The sequence below is a fragment of the Tauraco erythrolophus genome, chromosome 9, assembly GCF_009769465.1.
Source record: "Tauraco erythrolophus isolate bTauEry1 chromosome 9, bTauEry1.pri, whole genome shotgun sequence".
Classification (NCBI taxonomy): domain Eukaryota; kingdom Metazoa; phylum Chordata; class Aves; order Musophagiformes; family Musophagidae; genus Tauraco; species Tauraco erythrolophus.
Window position 1 is genome coordinate 22867579 of NC_141473.1, and position 17091 is coordinate 22884669.

At 50.9% G+C, this 17091-nt stretch overlaps 1 protein-coding gene across 1 annotated transcript; it reads left to right on the forward strand.

Moving 5' to 3' along the window:
• The first annotated feature begins 8415 nt into the window (after nucleotides 1-8415).
• Nucleotides 8416-15177, forward strand: PITX3 (paired like homeodomain 3). Its single transcript, XM_009981256.2, is given in 3 exon segments — nucleotides 8416-8524; nucleotides 13403-13608; nucleotides 14614-15177. Coding segments are annotated over 3 exon segments (879 nt in total).
• The last annotated feature ends 1914 nt before the right edge of the window (nucleotides 15178-17091 follow it).

Consider the following 17091-nt stretch of genomic DNA (forward strand, 5'->3'; position numbering starts at 1 on the left):
AGTGTTTGCAGTGTGGAGGGCTAATCACCTCCCTCGGCCCCCTTCAAACAATGTCTGGGTAAACAGGCTGACCTTCAGGGCATGTTGCAAGGTCCATAAAGGCGGAGGGCAGGGGGGGGACGGGACGGGACGGACGGACGAGCTCCATCATCCCTCCTAGAGCCACCCTCCCGCTGCCCCAGCCCTTCCAGCCGCAGTATCCCAAAGAAGAGGGGAGGGATACTGTGGGCTGAGATCATCTGCTTGTTTTATTCACGGCAGCCTGAGTCCTGAAAGGGTTTTCCTGCCAGAAAGCTTTAAAACAATTTAAATATAAATTGCTTGGGGGAAAAAAAAAAAAAAAGACAAATCATCAGGAAACCTTACAGCCAGGCGCAGCAGACATCGGCTCCCTCCAGCACTGCAGCTTTGCACTGTGAGACAACACATCCCTCGGAGTGAGCCAGCCGCTTCTGGGCTCTGGTTGCCTTAACCAACAAAGCTGAACAAAGCTGCTCGTTGGCCATGGTGGCTGGTGGGGCTGTCATGACACCTTTAGCAGTCGCTGCTTTTCCCTTTGCAGCCTTGCAGCCCTCCGGGCTCTATGAAGTTGTTTTAAAACAACCATCCAGCACCACCGCTCCCCCCAAAAAATCTTCTTTCTAGCTGTTGGTTTTGCCAACTTTTGTCACAGAACAAATGTTTACGATCAAGTCAAACTTCTCCAGAAAGGATTTCTAGCAGAAGTGCTGACGGATGGCGGACGTGGGCAGCTCTACAGTGCACGGAGGTCGGCCATCCGTAAGGGTGTGACGTGCTGATGGCACGGCCAGCTCCTTCCTGACCTTCAACCTCCTGCATCACCCGCTTGATTAGAGGCTTTCTTGAGCTTGTTTACTAATTGTGAGAATCATTTACATCTTCAGTAATGTCTGAGTCATCTGCTGCCCTCCATCTGCATACAAAACTCCTGACAGCAGCTGGAGTTGTATAGCTCCAGTCCTTGATCTCACTATCTGAGCCTCCCTAAAACGGGCCAACTTTACCGCTGCAGAGATACAGAACTGACCCTGCCATGCTGCTGCGAGCGCAGCCCCCATGGGAATCAGGCCAGTTTCCTTCAACTGCTGGAATAATTAGTCAAATTCATAGAATCTCCCAAATAAATACAGCAACGCATACCGATCTGCTGATGCCAGGCCCTGCCGCCCTTCAGTGCTGCGCAGGCAGCGCGTGCCCGGACCCTGAGCTGCAGCAGGCTGCCTACCCCTCTCCTTCCTGCCTGGGATGCTGGTTTGGTCTTGTCTTGCTCCCGGCTCCGCTTCTGCTCAACACGTGAGTGCACAGGGAGATCGTGGTCCCTTGTATGCTGTGGCTGCGCAGCTATTTCTCCGGTGCAGATTCAGGCAGATCCTGCAGTGCTGGCATGGGTTGCTTTGAAGCCAGCCCTCTGGAGCGGGCAAGGACAGGCAGGGACAAACAGGGTTGGTACGTCTGCTGGCACTCTGCTTTAGTGAGTCCTTTGTTTTGGTTGTGAGATTCTCCCAGGCAGAATTTCTTACTGAAATCAGTCTCTTTTCTCCCTTCCCCAAAGCAAAGGGATTAATTTCCCTGAAGGACTTTTCTTCCCCCGTAATCGCAGACCGTGCTCTCACTCCCAGCACTCCTGCGCCACAGAGCCTCACCGCGCCAGCAACTTCGTGCAATCACAATTTGTTTGGGCAAAACTGAGCCTTTGCTGATTTATTTTGTTCCAGATGCCTAACAAACAAAATAAGCCATAACAAAGCATGGCTTTATTAATATAACTGCACAGTCTGTCAGAAAGAAAATCCCAGTCCTGGCTGATGGAGCCAAGGTGCTGAAAGCCCTGCTGAGGCAGAGCGTCCAAGGGATAGCAGTAACCCAGCTGGACATGGCAAGACCTATAGTGCAATGCTTATAAGAACGCAAGAAGTATGAACGTTTAGTTTAGGAAAGAAACAACTTTGCAGAAAGCCTGGTAGGACTTTCCTTCTGTGTTAGGATTAGCTCTGTCATTCCCAAATTTTGAGCTCCATTTCAAAACTATCCAGATAGGCTAAGGGCAGCACTGGGGTCCAAAGATACTAGTGTAAAGAGCTTGCTTTAAGCCAAGCCCAAGCGCGTTGCCCTGTCTCTGCAGACCCCCACGCTTTAGCTCAGTGGGGTTTGCACTGCTCCAGTCCAGGGGCCACAGACGCACTCGTCAGGGAGGGCAATGCATTACATACGGAGCATGGTTACATCAGGGCGCTTCCCTGGCGCGGGGGCACGGTGCGGCCCACCAAATAAGCGAACAGGACACATTCCATTGTGGGCTTTTTTTGCTGCGGACATGGGTATGGAGCTGTCAATCCCTGGGATGTTTCCATTGTGATAATCCTCCAGAATACGGGCGATTTAGTAACCCTTTGCTGCCCAGAGCAGAGGTTTCAACCGCAGCTGGAGGCTCCTGTCGAAGCAGAGGAAGTGGGGGCTTGCTCTCACCTTACAGGCTGCTGCCAGCCTCCCGGGAACGCATTAGGCAGTGTCCAGCAAGGCTGGGCATTTTCCTAGCACCTCTTATCTGAGAATCTGGAAGCACTTAAAAGAATTTTGCTCCACTGCCTCTACCAGCTCAGATAGGCTCATTAACATCATTTCTGAGATGAAGGATGGAGTCCCAGAACAGCTGAGTGGTTTTACCTACATCATAAACCAAGTCAGCGACAGTGCCTTATCTCCCCATCCTCTCCCCGCCTCACATTATCGGGAACTTCTCCACGGAGCCATGCACAAAAAGAGAAGAGTGTGGAAAGAGCCTGGACACCCTCCTCAGAAAGCCAGCCTGTGCTGCCGGCTGCGGGCAGGAAACCTGGCAGCAAAGGCTCAGGCTGCTGCGGTTAGCTGAAACCAGGGCAGCGTGGCACTATGCGCTGCCTGCCGGTGATGCTCTTGCAGCCCACACCATGTGTGGAGCAGTGCCAGCTAACCCAGGCAACTTGCTCTGACAGCAATAAGATACTGAGCACATCAGGGAACTTTGGCAATTCCTACTGATGGGAGGGGAAAAAAAAAAATCAAACCTTGTTCCAGGCTCTGAAGTAGCACACACTGCTAACAGAACCACCCAGTGCTGGAGCTCAGGGGTTAGTGCCCAACTGCAAGGACTAAATAGAGAAATAAAGTGTATTATAACCTGTGGCTCAGCCCTTGCTGGAGGTCGATGATCCATTACTGAGTGTGCGTCCGAAAGGGCTGCTCAGCCGGCCTGGGGCTGTGTGCAGCCTGAAGTTTTTGGAGGCAGGCAGCTTGCTCTCCTGTCCCTTAATGGCTCTGTGCTCTGGGTCACCGGTTGGCTGCTGCTGTTTATCTTCCAGTGATTAATGATTGTTCTTGGTTCCTGCTGCAATTCCATTAAGATTAGAGACTTAAAGCTACACTGAGATGTTTAGCAGTGGGTGACACTTGTCTCCCCAGAGTTGTATTTCTATAGTCTTGAGAGAACGAAGATTAACTCTCGTCTTGTGTCCTATCCTTTTTGCTTTCTAGCTGTGGGGAAAGAACCCCTCGCAGGCAGCACTTGTGGCAGCCGATGAAGAGAGCCTGGCTCTCGGGTTGCCGTGCAAGTCCTGTGCTGTGCACACTGTGGCACTTGAAATCCCAGCCCACAGGCACTCTGATGGTACCGTCCCCTGAACAAATGTACATATCCGGAGAACAAAACGCCCTTCCAGGAGGGGACAGGCACAGCCTGAGCCCCTTCCCCTTTGACAAGGGGCAGAGGAAGAGGCAAGGGCTGATCCACCTTAGCTCAGCCCCTCCTGGGGACCAAAGTACAGAAGCAGATCATCTTCCTGAAAATGTGCTGTTAAATACAGTCCCTAATGTTTACCTTTGCTAAAAGTAAGCCAGCATACAGTGAATGCAAGAGGAGTGAAGCAATCAGCCAGATTCCATCGAGAATCTAGTTACTCCCAGCAGTTTGTCTTCTAGGATTGACGGAGCAGGAATAGACAGCTCTGACCCTGAGACATCTAGTGTAACATCATACCTTCACCTCAGGGAATGGAAGAAAGACAAGACATCTTCCCCCCCAACTGATTGCAGAGCACCTTTCAGCCCAGGGGGTAACCCTGAACCCTTTGTAGAGACCAGCAATCCCAAGCGGAGGCTGCTGCTACGAGGGAAGCTCCCAGGTCTCAGGGTTGTGCCGATCTGCCAGAGGGAGCCTAGCCAGCTGGGCTTCCCTCCTACCCGTGGGACACCAGTGGTCTGTGTGCTCCTGCCTAGGGACCCCAAGTGTCAGATCCCTGCTGAAGCAACCCTGCATGCCCATGGGAAGCCAAATAACACCAAAACAACCCAAAAGACAGCTTTTCCTCTCCATATTGACCTGCTGAAGCAGGTTCAGCAGGTAGCCTGCTCCCCCATGGCAGCGCAAAGAGTCGAGCAGCCCGCACTTGTCAATCTGAAGGCAGCTCTCAGCGGGAAGCATCCACATCACAAAAGCCACCACTATAATTAGCCTTACTTGACTCACAGTCAGCCTTTATGTTTCCTTCCCACCCCTCCAAAAAAAACAAGCAAAGGCATCTTTGCTCCCGGGTGATGGAGCAGCGTGTTACTGAGAACCAGGAGAGAGGTCACAGGGACCCTCACTTGCTCGCTTCGGGTAAACAAGGTTGTCCTCCTGTAGACATGCCCTCCTCCTCCTTCCCTAATGGCCCTGGCTTGGGCAGTCTGGCACTGACGCAGAAATAGAAAGGGGGTGAATTTGAAAGGAAGAAAAACTAGAGCCAGAGCCACTCTCTTCCCCCTGCCCTCCACTTTGCCTGTGGGGCAGGGATGGCCGCTCCCCGTTCGGCTGGAGGGGCCTGGGCAGGTGGCCACCGACACGGTCGCACAGCAGCCAGGGCAAGGACGCGCACAGTAGCAACTGGAAGAAAAGGCATGTTTGTTACAGATTTGGGAACCTTTATCTTGGGAGCAATTACGTAAATCAATGGAAGGAGTTACAGATGCCAGAGCAGGCTAGGAGACGGGGCTGGTTTTACAAAACTCAAACCTCCGAGCAAGCCTGGCTGCATGTTGTTAGTACAGGAACTGTCCATAAAGAAACCGTTCTTTTACATTAAAAGAAAGTGAGATGAAGTCTCAGATGGAGATGATAAATTTGATTTTGTCTAAAAATGTTTTTGAGGTGCCAATTTCAGTAACTCCCTGAGACAAGACAAACAGCTTAGTAGAAATGCCGTGAAGGTTTAGTGTTGACTTTCTTAATTTCTCTGCCTACAGCAAGATCTAGCCAATGTGGAAGGAAGCTCCTTTAATTAAATCCAAAAGGGCTGTATAATCTAGACTAATACCTACAGCCTTTTGTGTCAGTGGTGTGAGGTTGCCTTTGGGTACAGAGCTCACATGCTATCCCCATCACAGACTTTTCCTGCGATTCTTCATAACCATGCTGAGCAGATCCCCCTCTCCCTTTGCTTTTACTTCTCCGTGACCTGCTCACAGCGAGCTGAGAAGGCCTTCCTTGATACCACCACACAGGGCACGTGCAATAGGTATGTAATTACATATATACATACAAAATCTCCTCTCTGAAATCGTCCTAGTTTTAAATTCAGTTCAAAAAGCAAACTTGTTCTGAGCCACGAGTCCCAGTTTCAACTTGAATATGGACCACACTTCAAAACCAGTTTTAATCTAGGCGCCCAGTGCATCTCTGAGACAGGCCAAGCATGCTATGCTGCATCCAGGGGCTTGAATCAACCTCATCACCACTGCAGTGGTGCGGTTCAGGATATGGCGTGAATCTTCAGTATCAGGACTGGGTTGCCCTGAGCTTTGTACCTTGTGTTGTCATTTACACCTGTGGAACCAGCTGTAAAATACTCTTCCCTGGTTTTCCCATCTCCACTGTAGTTTGCACAGATGGAAGCAATGCAAGACGTGCAAAAAGAGTCTCAAGGCAAACAGGACCGTGCGCAGGAGGACACTGTCCTTCAGTTACAGCAAGGCAGGACTCTGAATTCCTCCTTAAATCTGGTCCAGTACAGAGTCAAGCCCTAGAAGAGAGGAAATTGTGCTTGACAGATGCAATCATATGCAAATGGCTATAGAAGAGGGGAAATTATCATCTACAAACATTGGGCAGAAATTCCATCTGCCGCCGCCTCAAGAAGGGCTCTTAATAAATTCTGAGACAGCAAAGTGACACACATCTTAATCAAGACTTAATCCGTGGAATTAATTCACTGCGCGTTTCTGCATAATTCCGAGAGTAATGCTAAAAGCCATGGCAATATCAGCAGCAGATGGACTCCCCCTACTCCATGCAAAGGTATTAAAGAAAACATGGCCCCTGTCACATCACTTCATGTACGTAGACATGGCAAAAAGCAACAGGGCTGTGCCCTGCTGCTGCCAGGAGCTTATGCAGCCAGCGGACATCAAAGGTCAGGCTTCCCGCGAGGTGGAAATGGAAACCAGCCTCATGGCAAAGATGGAGCCCCTGCCACTTCTCTCCCACAGGACAGGAGAAGCCTGGAGTGAGGCAAAGGTCTGGGAAAACAGCACCAGGTCCCTTCATTAGGCGCTGCTTTCAGAGAGTGCTGATTCAGTGTAGAGACAGATTCGTGTAGAGACAGATTCGTCAGCACCCAGGAAAGGATGGGGATGGAGGTGAAGCAAAGGGGAGAGTCAGGGAAGCTGCTGGGGGTTTTGTGAGCAGGATCTGCTGCAGAATCCAGACGGATAACCATTAGGCATGGTTCCCTGCACTCTCCCCATGGCCTGGGAAGCACGCTGCAGGTATGGGAGTCAGCCTTGCCAAAGGCTCTGGCAGCAGCCCTGCTCAAATTGACAGGAGGTTTTAGACAGCTCTGAAAATACATTCTTAGTCACTGTCATCCACCTCCAAGGAGGTGCAGCAGTTACGCGATTCATCTCTTGTTTATATGTCTGAATGCTAGTGCAGTCCAGACGAAATGCTGCCTTCAGTAAGCTCCCTCCCTGACATGCATGGATTTGAGGGTCCAGGAAATCCTTCACCAGCTAGAATCCAGCTTTTGCAACGGACCTCCACTTGCAGTTTGAAAGTCCCAAACACCTGGTCCAAATCCCTCTAAACCCAGGGGTCCCAGATCCGGGCATGGCACATCGGATACTGTTATGTTTTGGAGTGAGAGGCTCCCTAGCTGGGAGGGTGAGGTATTAGGCTGGGGTGACAGGAATTTCAGGAGCTGCTGTGGTCCCCTCAAAGCAGTCCAGCCTTCAGAAACCATTACACCTGCATTGATGGCGATGCATCACCCTGCATACGACAGGGTTATGTTCTGAAATTCGGATTAAGGGCTAACACAGAGCCAGCTCGCCTTTCCAAGGTGATGTGGCTGGGCATGCAGCACTTGCTGCTTCATGCCTCCCTCTTCATGAGCATCCAGCATGGTCCAGAGCAAAGTGGTGCTCTCGGACAAGCTCTTCTGGGCAATACAGGTGGAGGGTGCAGGGGACCTGAGGAAAAGCACGATGAGAATAATTGATCCTGGGACAGAGAGGTGTGGAAGGAGGTGGTAGAGGAGTCCCAGCAGTGCCTGTATTTGCAGGGAGCACCGCCAGCTTCCTAGCTGGGATGCTTTCAGCCAGGGGAGGTGGCTCATGGGCACAGGAAAGTCACTTGAGGGGACACTGGAGCCTTCAGCCAGGATGACCTAAGGCTCTAAGTGAGCTGCTGCTGCAGCCAGGATCACCCAAGGGCGTGTAATGCGATTCCATGTTAATTCAGGCTCCAGAGGTCCTTATGTACTGCAAAGGAGTCCACTTGCACTGCCCAGGACCCTGCTTGTGGCATCGGCTGTGCAGGTAGACGTGCCCTCCTACCAGTGTCAGGCACAGAAGTGCTTTTCTTTTGGGATGTGTGTGTGTACACCTGCGTTAGTGCTCTCTGGACAGCTTTACTTGGGCTTGACCGGTGTGTGGAGAAGCAAGGGAGAAAGGGAAGCTGGGCAGAGAGGACAGGAGAGGCGGGATGTCTGGGGAAGGTGCTAACAGCCCTTGACTGGCCCAGAACCACTTCCTCAGATCTCTGTTACACAGCATGCTCCTGGTGTTGCTATTTCAGTCTGAATGTCACCTATAAATTGGAGGCTCTTTCTCTGAAGGCTGCAAATAGAAGTGTCACTAGATGATCTTTGATTTATAGGAAAGCTCAGCAGAAAGCCTGGCGTGTCCGTTTTCCAGCCAGGAAACTCAAAGAGATCCAAGGATCACACAGGGATCCTTTGGTTTTCCTAGACCTTTCCTCAAGGGTTGGCAGGTCCCTCCCGGAGGAGGTGGGGAGAGGTCACACACACACAGATTCATCTCCCTGATCATCCTGTGCCTGCTGCTTTTTCAGATTCCTCCTCCTCTGCCACCCATCCCTGCCCCATGGATTTCAACCTGCTGGCAGACACGGAGGCTCGCAGCCCAGCCTTGTCTCTCTCGGACTCCGGAACCCCTCAACACGAGCACAGCTGCAAAGGGCAGGACCACAGCGGTAAGTGCAAGGTTCAAGATGCAAGAGAGGCCCTGATCTATTCTTGCAGGTGGATCTGGGTGGACAGGGGCTTGCAGGAGCTGGCTGCAGTGCCACTGGAGACATGCTGACCTTCCTCTTGTACTGTGAGACAGCACAGTGGTGAGGTGGCATGGCTGACCCAGCAAGGGAGAGGCACAGGGGTGTGTATTGCAATGGCAGCCATCGGGAGGGCAAGAGCACCATCCTGGCGATGGGGTTGCCTGGCCCTGGCTGCAGGAAGCCACTGTTGGCAGGGGGCACAGCCTGCAGCAGGCAGGAGTCAGGCAAGCCGGGTCACTGCCCAACCAAGATCTTACTGTATTTATCTAAACTGGGTCCCCAGAGCAGGAGAGCTCTCCCTGCAACAGGGAAATCTCATCCAAGGTACAGAAGGCTACACCTAGTTATAAACTACCGCCTTTTTAAAACAAACAAACAAAAAACCCACAAAAAAACAAAACCACAACACATCTCTGTTTAGTTGCTCAGGTTGACGCTTTCCATGCTACACGTTATATTTGGTCTGAACTTTCCAGGTTCAGGCAATAAAAGGGAAGAGAAATACTGTCTTGCCCCTGCTTTAATTGAAAAAGCCTGGTCACCTGCACCTTGGTGCAAGGCTCCGCAGTGGGCTGCTTCTGTCCCAAGGAGAAGCCTTTGACGTTCCCAAAGGCTGAACAAAACCCCAAGCCTACCACATTCTTTGTCAGGCTCTGAGGAAGAAATGTGACTGTTCACACTTGCTCAGAAATCGGCTAACAAAAGCTACAACTTCCCCTGCATTTTGCATCTGTCCAATGACTGCTCCATCTCATGTTGCTCTGGATGCAGCAGGACAACGCAAAGCTGCCTCTGCCAGTGCGAAGGGAAGTGAGGGCTGGGGACAGCCTGCTGCTCCCTGCGTAAAGCCTCCAGGCTCACCCGTGTGCAAAAGCTAATAAGCATAATGATGCAGATTAAAATTCCCCAGGGTATCGTAAAGGGTGTTACGCTGGGATAACTATGGTCAGAGAATCCACCCGCCGAATTCCCCTCTGCATGTGTACCTTAGTTGGGCACATCCCCAAGCTCAGCAGCTCCTTGTCAGCTGCTTTGGATGCACGGCAGTCGTCTCCATTCAAGTGGCCTTCCTGATCGAGCCCACCCTGGCAGGCCGCAGAACTGCCAATTTAGGAGCTGACTTTTTTTTCCATTAGGCGTGAGCAGCTAATTCCAGCTATGACAGCAGTCGTTTCATTGAGTGGGCGAACGTGCACGAGATATATTCCACAACCTATTTTGGGTTGACAATAAATGCTGGGTGCCTGGCTACGTCACTCTCCACTGTCTTGAATGGTCTAGAAATAAAATGGTTCTGGGAGGTGGGTGTTTGCCAGCGCTACCTGCATGCAGAGGCTGGCAGCTTGTGCATTCGCAGCAGGGAGGCCGATAGCAGCCACACATCACCGGTGTCAGGCAGAGCAGAGCATGCCATAAAGGACTGCCCGGGACGGGGCAGGGCTGCTCTTCTGTCACTTCTTACGTCTCCTCAAGAGAGCAGCTCCCTTACTCATCCCTTGGCTCTGCTTCCTTCATCCACAGAATAAGAGATCCTGAGGAAAGGAGCACAAACTTTGCTTGTCTGGGCTCAGCTCCCGAGTCTCCTCCGATGGTGTGGTGTGGTTTGTGACACCCCCTTCTGTTAGATTTCATCAGGTAGCACAGGTCAGGGAGAGAGCAAAGATGAGGAGAGAGGAGGTGAGGAACTGCTCTGTGTCTCCCCATGTCCTGCTCCTCAGTGTGGATTCAGGGCACCCACAGGGTCCGTCTTTTCTGTGAGGTCCCTTGTTTCCCTGTACTGCCAAGCTTTTGGTCTCCACTGCAATACCCAAGCTCCACACCATTTCCAAAGGACATTATTGCCCTGCCTAGAGAAAAAGCAGAAACAGAGATGACACTTCCTATAAGCAATGCTCAGGAAGAGCCACAGGTAGTAGGTGCAGAAACAGAAAGGACAATAAGAGGAACGTGTACCTGCAGAGATTTTTCCAGGCTCAAAGTCAGGATTCTCACATCTCCTTGGGCTTCACAAGATTTGTGGAAAGTCCTACCCCAGAAGGTATGGAGAAGACACATACCAAAGCAAGATACCCAGATGCAGCTCATAAGCCAGCAGCACCTTCACTCCATTCTCCTTCCCTCTCAGTATAGGTTCTTCCTGCATGAAGAAGGGTGGTCCTGAGCGGTCCTGATTAGGGCACAGCATCCTGCTTGGCAGCAGCCCCTTCAGAAATCCACGTTTATCCTGTGGGAACATATCCCCTGTATGCATTGGGCTCTTAATTAACCTAGACTTAGCAGATGAACAAACGAACCAAATGTTGTCCCTTCATCTGTACTGAGCCGTTCCTAATAACTAGCTCAGATGTGGTGGCATCACTCCCCTTTTAAGCTGTTTTAGAGATGGGTAATGTGGGAATCTTTCCTCTTCCAACACTGGCTTAGAGCACGGAGCTGGAGAAATCAGATTTATCTCCTTGGCAAGAACCACTATAAAAAATATCCACAATAAGAGCATGCTTCCAAGAGTTCTGCTAAACACAGGACCCCCACCTGAAGATGCTGACAGTAGCAAGGAGAGTACCACAAGACCACGGCCAGTTCCTACCGTTCCACTTTTCAGGTCTTGTGATTTCATCTGTTTCAAGAGTGCACTGGGAAAGTTCTCGTGTGGGTACACCCTGGATGGAAACACGAGCTGATCCTGGCACTGGGAATGGCAGACAGTGCCTTCCTGCTCAGCACAACCAGCTTGCGCCCTGCTGCTGTGAGCCACCACGTGGTAGAGGCCTCTCCAGCTGTCTCAGAGTGGTTCTCAATAGCCAGCTAGCTCTCCTTGTGTCAGCTTTCCTGCTGGCAGATAGCATTAAACATGCCACAGAAGTGGAGGCAGCTGGGTGGGGAGCCTGAGGGGACTCTGCATTGCTTTGGTCAATGCAACGCATACCCATGGAAGCAAACCTTTTCTGACTGCACCCAGGCTTTCCTCCATGAAGAGTGAGCATCTCTCCTGCAAATGCTCTCCATGGCTCCAGCATTGCTCCCTTTGGAGGAAGGCAGGTGCAAGGAGGGTTTTCCCAGGAATGGCAGAGAGGGGTTTCTGGGTAAACATGCTGCCATAGGAATGGGGTAGTGGCACCATGTTACTGGGACAGGAGTTTCTCCCAGAGTCTGGCTCCATTAAAGTATCTGCTGTTGGGTACAATGCTACAACACTGCCCTGCAGCAGAGCCCTTTCTCTGTCAGGGCTCAGATGCCTTTCAGCCTCTCTTTTAGGCTCTCTCTTTTCCTTTTGGCTTTTATGGGGCATATTTTTCCAGAGCACATCCATCTGACTTAAGGATGTGCTTTTTTTAACTTGCCCAGCTGTATTCCAGGTTACTATTTTCTTACCTGCCTGATTTTTAAGAGTCTGTACAAGATAACCTTCCATATTAGGATTTTTCTGGACTTTGAAGCCTTTTAAGCTAGCTTCCACTAAAAAAACACAACCAAACCAAGAATCCTTTTAATCTGAATCTAAGCAGAATGATGCTAGGATTTTTTAAAAGGTTCTTCTTCCAGAGGCAACAGCTTGACAACTGTTTGCAATAATTTCTACTTAGTTTAGCTGAGTATTTCACACTGTAATAGAACACTTCCCATCCCTGCTGAAAATCTGATTTTCAGTTGAAACTACTTCACCTTGCTTCTAGATCAGAGGAAGGAGGAGGTGAACACCAGAAATTATTCATTTTTACTGGAATAATTTCCTTCTATGGTGACTTGTCTTGGTTTCCAAGAGAATTAATCACAAGCTGTAGCTTTCCTCTCTGTAGTTGTCCTCCATAGATTGCTCAAATGTGAAATTTTCTTTTGATGACCGAAGGTATTTATATTTGTATTCTGCCCGTGTTTACAGAGTACCAACAGCTCCAGGAGGAGCTGTGGCACAGGAAGGTGCCTGGCTGCCACCTCCAGCCACAGCAGCCCGAAGCTCAGCGTTCAGGCCTGGACTTAACACCTAGTAGGAGGCTGACCTCATCTAGCTTCTTTCTAGCTTCTCGGTTAGATAGTTGTGTGAACACTGGAGAGTTTCAAAATGTTCACTACAGGGGCAATGAAATGAAAGATGCTGCCTCTAGGAGAGGAATCTCCAAGCAAGTAGGGCAGGGGTGGAAGGACAGGGAGTAATGCTGGAGTAATTCATGGTATGGTCTAAGAGAGGCCTTTTCCTACTTTTTTAAAAAAAAAAAAAAAATTCGTGCACCTAAGTAAGAAGGTAGAGGAGTATGAAAGGAGGAAGGATAAAAATTTGTACTCCTCAGACTTAGGTAGTTTAAGAACCTCAACCTGCTATCATTGGCCGTTTCCTTTTTCCCATCACTTGTCCACACAAACACTGCTGGATCTTTTGCTGTGTCATGTGTCAATTTCTGCTCAGTTTTTCTAAAGGGCACCTTAGGCAGAGTAGGAAACTGCTGGCCTGGCTAAGTTGTGCCACTAGCACCCATCTTAACTGCGACAAACAAGAACCAGGGATTGGAAGTTTGGAAAATCCAAATCCAGTCACTTGGAAGCTGACATCCATTACAGCAGTTCAGTGAGGGCAAGCTGTGCTGCATCAAGGGACTGTTGGTTTTGGGGCAGAGTGGATGCCTGCTCTCAAGGGAGGGAGACAGGATCACCCCCATGGGTGCAGCTGGAGCTGCTGGTGACCACAGTGGAGGGGGACCTCACTGAGCATGCACTGATTGCTCCAAGGACAAGCTCCCCAAATGCATCCAAGCCCCTGCATTAACTCAGGGGATCTCTCCCATCTTTCTGTTTCTCACACAGACACCGAGAAGTCTCAGCAAAACCAGACAGACGACTCTAACCCTGAGGACAGCTCACTTAAGAAGAAGCAGCGGAGGTAGAGGACGCACTTCACCAGCCAGCAGCTCCAGGAGCTGGAAGCCACTTTCCAGAGAAACCGTTACCCAGACATGAGCACCAGGGAGGAGATCGCGGTCTGGACCAACCTGACGGAGGCACGAGTCCGGGTAGGACTGCAGCCCTCCTGCCTTCCCAAACTTGTGGGGAGGAAGCCAGCTGTGATACAAGCCACCAAGTTCTCCCCAAACCAAGGAAGAATTAGGGGCACTAGAAAAGTTCCCTGTCTTGAAAACACCTCACCATGCTCTACACCCAAGGTTTGACACATCCAGCCACACACATACCCCATGCTGTGGTGCCTTCCCCATCCAGTGCCACCTTGCAATAACACAGGGAGATGCAAAGCCCATGCTCCACCCCATAGCGGCCCACCAGCTGGCTTCCCCGACCTGGCAGACCCGTTCCTTGCAATGCCATTGTTCCCCAGCCTTGGCCTTGCTGGAGGGCACTCTTTGGGGTTCCCAAACCACTATGCAGTCACAGGCGTAGCGTGGCAAGGCTCCAGCTGGAATGAGAGCTTCTCTCTGCTACTAGAAATATGAGTTAGCAGCACCATGAATAGCCTTCCAGCAGCTTCCATGCTCTAGGAAGTTATATTGTTCCAGTCCCTCCAGCACTAACACATTTTCCTGTTAAAGGGCAAACTTCTAACACCCAACCCCAAGCCAGTCCTGAAGTGAAATCAAAACAGGAGAAGTTATTTCCTCCACTCAGCAGCTCTCAGATTGCATCCCCCAAATACTTTGCTCCCGAGTCACACAATCCCAACCCCTCCTCCTGGGCTGTGGTCACTTGGAAGTATAGCAAGTATTTTCCTCCCTTTTCCCCATGTAAAGGGCGTCCATTTGTTGAGTGAGGTGGGTTATTCTTTGTGTTCTAAAACAGCGGTGGTTGGGTTTTGATCTAGGTGGTGATTCTCACCGGGAGATGACCCTGCAGCCCAGACATCTTGCTGCAACCCTTTCCTGATGCTTAGCGTCCCAGATCCCTGGGAGCATCCCCAGCCCTTCCACAACTCTCACCTTGCTGGGCAAAGGGACTGCAGCAAGACGCCTTCCAGGGACAGCCCAGAGCAATTCCTATCCCCTCCCTTGTCTCTCCCTCTCTCTCAGGTCTGGTTCAAAAACCGCAGAGCTAAGTGGAGGAAACGAGAGAGGAACCAACAGGCCGAACTGTGCAAGAACAGCTTTGGAGCCCAGTTCAACGGACTGATGCAGCCTTACGACGACATGTATTCCAGCTATTCCTACAACAACTGGGCCACCAAGGGGCTTGCCACTAGCCCGCTCTCGGCCAAGAGCTTCCCGTTCTTCAACTCCATGAACGTCAGTCCCCTCTCCTCCCAGCCCATGTTCTCGCCACCGAGCTCCATCGCCTCAATGACCATGCCATCATCCATGGTCCCTTCTGCAGTGACTGGAGTACCTGCCTCCAGCCTCAACAACCTTGGAAACATCAACAACCTGAACAGCCCAAGTCTCAACTCCGCTGTCTCATCCAGTGCCTGTCCTTATGCCTCAACAGCCAGCCCCTACATGTACAGGGACACATGCAACTCCAGCCTGGCCAGCCTGCGGCTGAAGGCCAAGCAGCATGCTAACTTCACCTACCCAGCAGTGCAGACGGCAGCTTCCAATCTGAGCCCTTGCCAATACGCCGTGGACAGGCCCGTATGAAAGGCTGCCCTCCGCCAACCAGGGACTTGACCTTAGCCTGACAAGAGGAGACCTTTAGCCCTACAACAGCGTACGTCCTGCAGAGAATGAGAGTGAACGCAAGAGAGAGCAAGAGAGCACAAGAGCGCGAGAGTGAGCAGCGAGCAGGCAGATGGACCTCTATGAAGATTTGTCTAACTATTGTATGGTGAATTTTGACTGTCTTTTCCCTCCCGAGCCCCTTCCCCTCTTGCCCACTAAACCTCCTCCCTTGTGGTAAAGAAACCAAAAGTCTACTGGAAGCCCCATGGGGAAATAGGAGCCCTGACACGCAGTATGCCTGACCCACAGGCAACAGAACCAATCTGCCCCTCTGAGTCCCCCTCAAGGGTGAGAGCTCCCCAAATTCCCGGGACAGCACAGGCAGCTGGACACCACCCCTGCAGGGAACAGCCAGGGACAGGGCAGTGCAGGGCTGCCGTTCGTTTGATGCTTGGCTGAGCCCTTGTCCCTGCAGGCGTGCGAGATTTCAGTTGAAGACGTCTTGCCCACTTATTTATCACAAGCCTTGTCTCAGTTGATTAGTATCTCTCTTTACAAGGCATATAGACGCATGGCCCTTCAGACTTGAAACCTTTAGGAACTGGGAGTTGTAAGGATATAAAATTTGTGTGTATATATATATATCATATATATATACACAAATACATATATAGACATTAAAATTTTCTGGTTTGTACATGAGATAACCTACAAAGTAGACCTTAAAACCAAAAACCCTGTAAAGCAAGCACATCCACCGAGGCGGCGTCCTGCCTGTGCTTTACTGCTTCAGTCTTTTTCAGTCAGACAGGAACACCTTTGCCCACATACATCCAAAGCGTCCCCTTTTGCAACGATCAGCTCCCCCTCACACATCTCCTTCCCTCCCCAAATCCCATTTCAAAAAAAGATAATAAAGTAAAAGTTGGCACAATCTCTTTAAGGCTTCTGCCTGTCTGGTTATTGAGAGCACAAGTCTGCGACTGAAGACTCTGACATCAAGCACCAGCAGCCTGAGCGAGAGCGAGCATCCTTGGGAGCACCAGCACGAGGCTGCCCGAGTCAGAACAGGGGCCTGAGGTTTGGAGGAGCTATCTCTGTTCCTCACTTACAAATCAGACACTGGGCTTCTCAGGATAGCAAAGGCCTGTCAGCACAGTATGAAAGGGAAAACAAGACCCCTCCCCACTCCCTGCCTGCGTGCACCCACTGCAGCAGGAAGGTTGAGCCTCTCCTGGCACAGGCTTCTTCACCGTGCTGGATGGGGCTAGGGCCTTTGAGGTCCTGGCAGTCCAGGGCAGGGAAGCCCCTCTGGGTACTCCTGCTTTAAACAGTGATCTTCAGGGGAGAGCTTGGCTGCAGCAAAATGCCTTGCTGGCCTACCCCTGCACAGTTTCTGTTGGGAAAGCTGTAAGACGGAGCCGGCTCTCCTGAGATGTACATGCACCTGCTGTGCATGTACAGTGCAGAGGGATGTAGCAGGTTCCTCCAAGGGCCGAAGGAAGATGTAGCAGGGGAGCAGGACATCCCTACCCAGCGCAGCCTCCTTTCCCCTCATGAGGCACGTGCTCCAAGGAAAAAGCAAAGTCTCAATATTTTTCTTTTACAAAAACCCCACATCACTATAACAAACTATCTTACATGGATGAATGGGACAGGCAAACCTGGCATAAAGCAGGTTTCTGCAATGCTGCTAGCATGCAGAGAGGAAGCAAATTCTTTCTTAAGAAAGGATTGCCAGAAGGACACAGTAAGACATCCCTCACAAGCAGAGCATATGAGCCATTCAGTCTTTGCCAAAGCCTGTTCCACAGGGAGCAGCAGCTGCTGAAGGTATTGGTGAGCACATGCTGAAAGCAGTCACCAGTGTCAGCCCAACTTCTCTGTAACAAA